Source organism: Taurulus bubalis, assembly GCF_910589615.1.
Source record: "Taurulus bubalis genome assembly, chromosome: 2".
Taxonomy (NCBI): domain Eukaryota; kingdom Metazoa; phylum Chordata; class Actinopteri; order Perciformes; family Cottidae; genus Taurulus; species Taurulus bubalis.
Genome location: NC_136590.1, coordinates 11,223,224 through 11,232,951, shown reverse-complemented (window position 1 = coordinate 11,232,951; position 9,728 = coordinate 11,223,224). Strand labels below are relative to the sequence as shown.

At 39.9% G+C, this 9,728-nt stretch overlaps 1 protein-coding gene across 1 annotated transcript; it reads left to right on the top strand.

Annotated features, from left to right (window-relative positions):
• Positions 1-485: 485 nt before the first annotated feature.
• dclre1a (DNA cross-link repair 1A (PSO2 homolog, S. cerevisiae)) lies at positions 486-9,462 on the top strand (the record flags this gene model as incomplete). Its single annotated transcript, XM_079237337.1, has 9 exons — positions 486-873; positions 1,767-3,137; positions 3,234-3,367; positions 4,624-4,742; positions 5,076-5,219; positions 5,472-5,617; positions 6,522-6,676; positions 7,729-7,870; positions 8,772-9,462. The coding sequence occupies 9 exons, from the start codon at positions 486-488 to the stop codon at positions 8,936-8,938; spliced, it is 2,766 nt and encodes a 921-aa protein (XP_079093463.1). The 3' UTR covers positions 8,939-9,462.
• Positions 9,463-9,728: the final 266 nt, after the last annotated feature.

Sequence of the window (9,728 nt, the reverse complement as noted above, 5' to 3'; positions counted from 1 at the left end):
TAAACTCACACCGAAGATTCAGACCGTTGATTTCGACAAGATAATACAAAAATAATAATATATATTATTCATCAGAAAGCTTTTTTATGAATTGTATTTTACATTTAACTGAATATTTGTTCATAAAACATACTTTTATCATTTGTCTTTGGTAAAAAAAAAAAGACCGAATGGTTTGATTTGTGAAATGTGTCGAATGTGCGGCTCCGTCTCCTCAGCTGTCTTTACTACATTCATTGTTGTCCTGTGGCGGTAATCCCTAACTTGTTTTAGCGAACCACATGGCGTGTAGTAGACGCTCAACGTCTTATTTATCAATCACGGGAAACTATTTTCGCAACGGAAATCATCCTCACAATCTTACGGAATCTACAGTAGCCTTTAATGTACTGTAACGTGTATTATTTTTCGGCAACCGCGGGATGTTAGCAAACCCCCACACAAGTTTGGGAACGCTCGCGACGTTACGCATTATTTTGATCCAGATGTCAGAGAAGGAGGACTCTGAAAGTGACATTTGGGAATATAAACCTCTTGAGAAGAAAAAGAAGAAACACGGATCAGCCTCTGTGACGAAAAGAAGATGTACTGTCAGAAAACCCTCCAAGAGAGACACTTCTGTCCCAGTCAGGTCACCTGAAACGAAGGTCAAAACCGCTGAAAGTGGACATTGTAGTAACGTGACTGTTACACACGATACACCCTCAACGCCCTCTTCTGCGAGTGACCCAGTGCAAACAGACAATGCTGCTGATGGACCGTCCTCTGAAGACTTTTGCCCCATGTGTCAGATGCCCTTTTCCATTTTGGTGGTACAAACTCAAAGATGGCATGTCTCTGAATGTCTTGACACCCCCAGGGACACATGCAAAGGTACAGACATCCATACTTCTTCATTTACTTTATACAAACCTGAACTGAAATACTTAGAAGTAACATGCAACATATATTGACACGCCCTCTTTTACACACCTAACCTCCTGTATTCAGGTGGACACATGGTGCCACTGTCAATGAAGGACATTTTACATATTTGTATTATTCAATGTACTTTGAAAGGCTATGTATTGCTATATGTTCTTAGTCATAGTCATTCCACAGTGCAATTTAGCACTGTACTTCCAAAAGGTTGTGGACTTACAAGAGATGGATAAAAAACAATGGTTAAACCAGTGAGGCGAAGCCATCCTTCATCATGTTGGGTTCATGTTATAAGGGATGGATGTTAGCGATGGGAAATCTTCCCATATTGATTTTCAAGCTTCCATGTCACCTGCAACCTTAAGAAGGTTGTGTAAATGGATAGTTGGTCGTGTGAGGGTTAACATTAATGTACATTGGCAGTATAGCGCAAAACCATTCAACTTGGTTTTAAAGACCTTGAACAGTGGACTTTGACTGATGTGAGGCATCCATATTTGTTTGCCTTTCAGGCACTTCTGTATTATCAAAAATAATCAAATGTAGTTTTCTAGTCATTATGCAACTTGGATGTTGAGAACATTATTTACAAGCCAAAAAGTAATGGCATTAGATTATCAAAAATGGGAAATCCCAAGCCCAATTAAAGAACATCTTTACCATATAATCAGTATTGATTTCTCTAGAAAGCTACAGCAGACGTGTTGCGATGAGTAAACTGATGTAAAATCAAGAACCTCAAAGTCTTTGAATATCTGTATTTTGAATTTAGGTGCTTTTGAATAATTGTAATGTTGTACAATGCTGACAAGCCTAATTTCTACATGTTTTATCTGTTTGCACAGAATGTCCAAATGGTCTCCAGTGCTTCTCTACTATTCCAAACCATTATAAGAAATTCAACCACACCGTCCTGGCCCACGGTCGAGCAAACAGTGACACAGCCCTCCTCAGTCTCTCCCAGCAGGCGGAGACGAGCGGGAAGACCGTCCTCCGTTGTCTCCCAGGAATGATAAACAATGAGGTGGTGGATGGCTCTATTTTAGAGACTTCACAGGATAGTGTTCTCAGTCTTTCTGTCTTATCCAATCGTAGTGTCTCCCCTCATCGTAATCACATTGGAACACCTCCATCTAAACTTACAAATGGACTTCTGCTACTGCGCTCACCTGGCCCAGAGGATTTTAAGAAAAAGAAAGGCTGGTCGTCCTCCAATAAAAGCCAAACATCGATCAGTTCTTCCCAAGAAAGTAGAACAGAGCTTTCATCCACACCTGTCAATACAGAGAGTGGAAGACAAGCTCGTGAAGGTTTACTCAAAAGAGAATCTTCCTCTGACAACAATGATGCAATATCCTATTCTCCTCTTTCTGAATTCCCTTCAGAGACTGCAGTCGATAGAAGTGAATGTCGAAAAGCACTTTTTAATAAAGATACATTTCAAAACGTGGATGAAAATTCAATGGTGCTGTTCAGTGACGGCATCTCAAGTGAAGATGAGCTCCTCACTGACTTTATGAATAACTTGGAAACCAATAGTGTGCAGGTAAAGGAGCCTGCCTCCTTAAACACTCAGCTGTATTCAGGTACCTCATCGCCGCCCAGTAATCAGCAAGCTGCTTCTACAGTTGCTGAAAACAGTGTTGATTCCCAAGGTAAATCTACCAGTGCCATCAGTCCATGTAAAAGCAGCATTCAGTCTCCTCAAAGTATTGTTTTAGAGCGCCTGAGAGAAACTCTTTTAAGCTCGGATAGCCTGCCTTTAAAAAACTTGAATGACAACAGTATTCCAGGGCCTTCATCACAAGCCTCCATTGTCCAAAGATCTCAAATCATGTCGCCACAGAAGGGCCAGATCAAGGCAGGTCAGGCCACCGGTCTGAAGCAGACGGACATTGGGGTGTTTTTTGGTCTCAAACCCTTCAAGAAGAAGGAGAAAGTGGCTGAGAGTGGACCAAATGAACTCAACACCACCTCTGTTCCAGTGCTTGGTGAAAAATCAGGACGGAGGAAAGAAAGGCAAAGAAAAAGTAGGGCTGACAAAACCACAGATACCTCACAGGGCACAGTGCCTGGAGGTAATAGGAATGTAGGGAATGTTCAGGGAGATGCAGCAAAAGGTAGGACCAGAGGCTGGAGAGGAGGAAGATGGAACAGAAGGAACGCTGATGGAGAAGTGGAGTTACCACGTTGTCCCTTCTACAAGAAGATTCCAGGTCAGTGTGGGACTTTATATCATTTATCGCTGCATTCATTTGAATTATTTTGCGTTTTATTATCTGAGACATCTGCTAAATGTTTTTTTTTCTTAGGCACAAACTGTGTCGTAGATGCCTTTTCATATGGAGAGATCCAGGGCATTACTGCCTACTTCCTCACACATTTCCACTCCGACCACTACGGAGGTTTGACCAAGAAGTCCACACTTCCTATCTACTGTAACAGAGTAAGTAACGCATTGGTTGTTTTATAATGTCAATTACTTCAGTATTATTTGATTATATTAGTTGGGGTTCATGCTATGTAATTTAGATAGTGACAAAGTGCCTGTTATGTGTTGATACTGGTTGAAATGTGCATCAATCAGCCATATGTTAATCTATAATAGGAGTCAATTATTTTGCTATATTGCTTATTTTATGACTTCTCTGCACAAGACTGGCTAAAAAAGAAAAAAAGAAACAGTTATGGATGGTGGTTTTTACCTAGATTTCATTTTAGTCCACCGCTGAAACAGCATCCTATACAAACTCAATATATTTTATAATTCATACAGGGAAAGAAAGGAACAGTGTCAGTGTAGATGCGTCTGTTTTGTGTTAATAATTGGCAGGTCTCCCCTCCAAAGGGCTTTTCGTCATTGGATACTATTATTTATTTGCATTTCATTAAAAAGCTTCCTCAATGCTCTCTACCATAGAATTCATAGAGTAAATGCCTGATCCATTTGTTATCTCACTGCACTGCATGGACTCATTAATGGAAAATGAGCTTGCAGTTATGAATAACAATTTGCCAGTGACTCTGACCATATTGATTGAAATTGAAAGACCTTTTGTGTTTTTCTTTTTTTTTACACAGTTTTGGATAAAACACTTCACACCCAGGACATTTAGTTTTTCTGGGTCGGTTTGTCTTTCCAGTTATAACTTTAAAACTTTGTTGTCACTGTGCAAATGTTGCATCCAATTATGGTGTATGAATTAAACAACAAACGAACAAATTCATTGAGTTTTATAGCAGAACAAGCAGAGCTTTTTAATTTTGACTTGACCACGTTAATATTTTAGATGTTTAGTGTTTTGTGTACAGTATGATATGTATGGCATTGATGATGATTTAGTTATCTTACTGGGGTATTTAAGAATATACCTCTCAAACTAATTATAATACCTAAATATATAGTTTCTAGAATACAATGTATTGGTGGAAGAAGCTGGATGTGATGTAAATTTTCCCGTCAAATGGGTCATGATTTATCTGTGTGTGCTATCTTGGGATTATAACTAAAAACAGACTTTCAAGGACTCATCCATTGGGATTTTGTTTATTTGGTAGGTCACATAAAATTCAACTTGGACTAGGTGGGTCATAGCCCAGAAAAAATGAGAGTTTTTCCAGCCTTTGTGGTCGTTGCCGAGTCACCGCACGTAAGTAAACTGTAGAGATTGGTGTTGACTGACAGCTGCCTCACCTGCTCAGATTACAGGGAACCTTGTGAAGAGCAAACTGAGGGTGGCAGAGCAGTACGTCCACATCCTCCCCATGAACACACAGGTCACCGTCGAGGGAATCACGGTCATCCTGCTGGACGCCAACCAGTGAGTCATCAAGCTGACGTCAATCAGCCACTAACACCGATTTCAAAGTCAGACAGTCTCTAAACCAACTGCCTAGATTGTTTCACTGAGGAATACTAATATGCGCTATTTAGGGAAACAGACAGTCAGATATTTTTAAAGTTTACAGCATTACTTTTGAATTCAAACCTAATTATACCAACCGTTTTGAACCAGTCACCCATAGTATGACTGCGTTATTGACCACTGTCCTTGTCAAAGCTTCTTGGAAGATGCTTATCCTAGTTTATTACACAATTGCTATCTCCTTTCAATTTCCATATATCCAGCTTCACCTCCTGTCGGTTGTGTCAGTTGTCCAGGATCTGCCATGCTGCTGTTCTTCCTGCCCGATGGACAGACGGTCCTCCACACTGGAGACTTCCGAGCTGATCCCTCAATGGAAACCTACCCTGAATTGCTCGGCTGCAGGGTGCAGACGCTCTACTTGGACACCACGTGAGAACCTCTCTGTCTCCTCTCGTACACTTTGAATAAACCAGTGAGGTTACTGAATGGCCAAAACTGTGGTTTTTGTAGGAATATGGAACCATATAACCACGTTGGTTATATGGTTCCATATTCCTTAAAATGTCCACGCTTTATTCTCAATCCATGTCCTTGATCCTCTCAAGCAAGGACCTCCGTAAAGGTGATGCAGAAGCCCAGACGAAACTGAGATTTTCAATGTGAGCTCTTGTATTTGTATAGCTACTGCAGCCCAGAGTACACCTTCCCCAGACAGCAAGAGGTCATCAACTTTGCAGCCAACACAGCCTTTGAACTGGTGACGCTCAACCCCCGCACACTTGTGGTGTGTGGATCCTACTCTGTGGGAAAAGAGAAGGTCTTTCTAGGTGAGTGTTTCAAAATTGTTCTTGAATTGTGAGGAAAATTATGATAGCAACTTGTTTTTATCTTTTGTTGCTGCTTATATCTCCTAAAATGTAATCATTTCTTTATAAGGAATTAGAAAAATACCTTAGCTAACAACATATTTTCAATTTCATCAACTGGCGTTCTTTAATGTTTTCATAAATCAAGAAGGAGCATGCAATGTTTAAAGTTAATTCATCCATCGTGTTGCTTACTAAAAACCAAAGCAGTTAATTCATCCAGTTCCCTGAGACCATAACAAATGGGAAAGCACCCAGGAGGAATAAACTAAAAGAAAGGAATATTATTTGACAAAGGTCTGCACTTGCCGAAAGGCTCCCTAGCTGATCATAGAATCATAGAACATGAGGATTATTGATTAGTTTCGCTGAGCGCCGGCTGACGTCACCATCCACTGCACTGCTCTAGTGCCATACCCGTAGTTAAAGTCGTCTTTCAATCGTCCCAGAACCAGCAACACTGAAAAACACACAAGTTCTGATAGAGGCCCTGGGGCCGCCGAGGGTTGGCCCCAGGGCTTGCCCATTATTCAACATCAGTCTGATAATTTGACAGGTTGATGATTAATGAAATATTTTCTGATGACGTGTAATATTACTGAAAATGACATGGTAATTTATTCATTTAATTCTAAGAATAGTGATATTTCTGTGACGTGTTCGGAAGTATGTCGTTACCACCAGCGCAAACTAAACGTGTTCCTCAACCTGATAGCAATACTAGTGTGTTCTTTTCTCTTGTTTTAGAGACAGTCAACTTTACCCTGAAGTAAAACATACACATTGTTGGTGGTGTGTTCTGCACGTACATAATAAGTCTTAAAATGAAAAGGTTGAATAGCCCACATTCCTTGTTTTTACACAGCACTGGCAGAGGTCCTGGGGTCTAAAGTGTGTCTCTCTCGAGACAAATACAACACCATGTGTTGTCTCGAGTCGGAGCAAGTCACTCAAAGTGTAACCACCGACTGGAAGGCAGCCCAGGTCCATGTGCTGCCCATGATGCAGCTCTCCTTCAAAGTAGGTGCAGCAGTCTCACTTTCTAATAAGAACGGACATTTCAATAAACAAAGTACAACTGTGATTAAAGTAAAACAACGAGCAAATATATATCATCTGACTATGTCCTCCAGGCACTTTCTATATGTATTCACCACATTATTAAATGAAACCGTCAAACTCATTCAAATACATGAACTTATGTATTTGAATGAGTTTGACGGTTTCATTTAATAATGCACTACTTAATGAGATGAAGGAGAATATAACTAATATAGTTATACACTATTTTCTAATGGTCTTTCGCTTTTTGTAAATGTTTCTCTTGTTTAACCAACAGTCAGCTTGTCTATGGACAGTTTATTTTGAAATGCAAACTTTTCTTATTCTGCTTATGGCCTATTTCCTATGCAAATATCAAGGCCAGCAGTTGAAATAATTAGGAAATGCTAATTATGATGACCAAGCACATACTCTTTCTAAAAGAACTGATGCATTTAAATTTGCCATATGTATAACCACAGATAAGTCCCAGAGTTGGTATAATTCAAGCATCACTAGGCACAGAAGGGCTGACTCGGGGGGAAATATGTGCAGTTTAGATTTGTATTTGGAGCTTTGGGTTAACTGTTTAGCATTTTTTGTTATGAAGAAGAACTTCTACAACTTGGAGTCACCTTGAATTAAATTGATAGATACAACTGTTAAATTAAATGTTTTCATTGTAGACAAAAACAATTGCAGTTTTGTATATCGGCTGGCAAACAAGAGTGATGAAAAACCTCATGTTTGTAGGTTAGATATTCAAAAACACAAAGGAGGATGATGCTTTGCTAGTAAACTGTCACTTTTTTTTGCACAAAAGCTGCACAAACGTGAATCTATCTACATTTTGGAAGAGGGCTTAATATATACGTTTTAATGGCTGTTCTTGGTAGCAACCGTCACATTTCTGTTCATTTCTGCATCTCCTTCCTCACTTTTACAAACTGCATTTCAAGTACAATGTGGCACCGTTTTAATTAAAACTCTTCCTTCCATTTCTCCCCTGGTCACCTTCATATCGTCTCCAGAAACTACAGGATTACCTGGCACGCTTCTCAGAGCGATATGACCAGCTGGTGGCCTTCAAGCCCACAGGCTGGACCTTCAGCCAGAAGGTGGAATCAGTGGAAGATGTCAAGCCTTACATCAGTGGCAACATCTCTATCTATGGTAAATAATAATAAGCATATTTTAGCACGGTTATTATCAGAGGAAATAACAAATGTATATTCACATGAGACCATCAACATAGAAAACACTAATATTCCATTATAAGGTCAAAAAGAGGCTGATGAATCACAGGTGTTTCATTATTAAATCCACCTCTTGGCAGCATAAATTAGGTCGCTTTAAACCAGTACTTTGAAGGAACCTGAATGTTCTTCACATTTTTGTATTTAGCCTACAGCTCCCTCTTTTGGCAAAGAGAGGAAGAGAGACTGAGAGTAAACAATAGATGACTTGGTTTCATGTTACTTTAGCATGGTGACTACAAGAGGGAATATATTCAAGAGAATGCTGGATCTTGTATCAACATTGCAGGACAGTTGTCTACATTAAACCCCACTTCTAAAATCGGTTATTACTTGATAAGGCACCGCAGATTTAGCCTGTTTTTTCGTCCTGCCCTCTGCTTCATGTTCTGAATAGATTCGTCAACAGCCTCAGCCATCTGGCCTGTAGCCTACAATCACCAGCGAGAGACTTCTGCCACGCACTCGCACATCATTTCTTCCTTCTCAGCAGTTTGTGTGTCAGTCAGGCGGAAGCCAATTAGAGCCCTCTCTCTTGTGTTGATCTTCTCCTCTTTGCTCTTCCCAGCCATGTGCTACCGCTCCTAATAGTATTCTCTACATGTGGGAGGATTGACTGTCTACTTAGTAGAGTAGGTTCAGTTTCAGCTAGATCTGAATTATTATTGTGATTTATTCTGTATCCTGATCTACACTTGAAATAACTGAGGAAAAACTAAATGTGGGTTATCTTAAGATATTTTTTATGTTTTTTGTTGTTTCAAATGCAAATTCTTGTTTGGGATCTTGATGATGCAACCCTTCTGTTTTCTTGACAGGAATCCCGTACAGCGAACACAGCAGCTTCCTGGAGTTGAAGCGTTTTGTTCAGTGGCTTCAGCCCCTGAAGATCATCCCCACAGTGAACAACGGCAGCTGGGCTAGCAGGAAGGCTATGGAGCAGTGCTTCAGTGAGTGGCTCATGGAAACTAAAACTAAAGTGTAGCTTATTCACAAGTAAACTTTGTTCGCAGTGGAACCTATGCAGCTCTTTTGTAATCGGAGCAAAACCAATTACATCTCAATACCGTATGGCCATGGGAAACAAATATAATGCTTTTAATGATTTTTTTTAAATGTTGCTTACCTCAGAACACGGAGCTCATAACGGTAGCATTTCAATGTGATGAAGTAGGAGGTGAACATGAACTGCAATATCGTTGATGAAAGAAAAGGTCAAGTATACGCTCTTGTGCCAATTTATAATAAAGGTTATGCTTTTATTCACAATGGGCTGAATTCAAATGAAAGCTGTTTACACATGTGAAAACATTATCTGAGGTCCTATCATGCATCACGTCTACAATGAGACCCTACGTATTATTACACAATGGAACTGAATTAATTGGATGTGTTTACTGCCTGCGGCGGCCACTTCCACCCTTACCTTTGATTGCTAACAATATACTGCAAATGCTGCTTTCAAATTGTGCAATTTCACAATAATCTATTTTGTTCTATTTAACCGACTTTTTATGATGGGAAATAATAAATGTTTTAAACGTTGAGTTATTCTCTTTTTTTCTTCTTTTTACAAGCTGCTCATCGTGTGGACGGGTTTTGCGATATGGCTTTGAAAATGCAGTTTTTAATTGGATCAGCAGTTTGTCTCTGAGACCGTAGAGGAAGAATCTCCGTCTCTGTAACACAGACGTTTTTACACAGTCACTGCCCGGTTTCTTCTTTCACGTTGAGCAACTTCAACTTATCCCATCTGCCAATTTAACCCGTCGGCT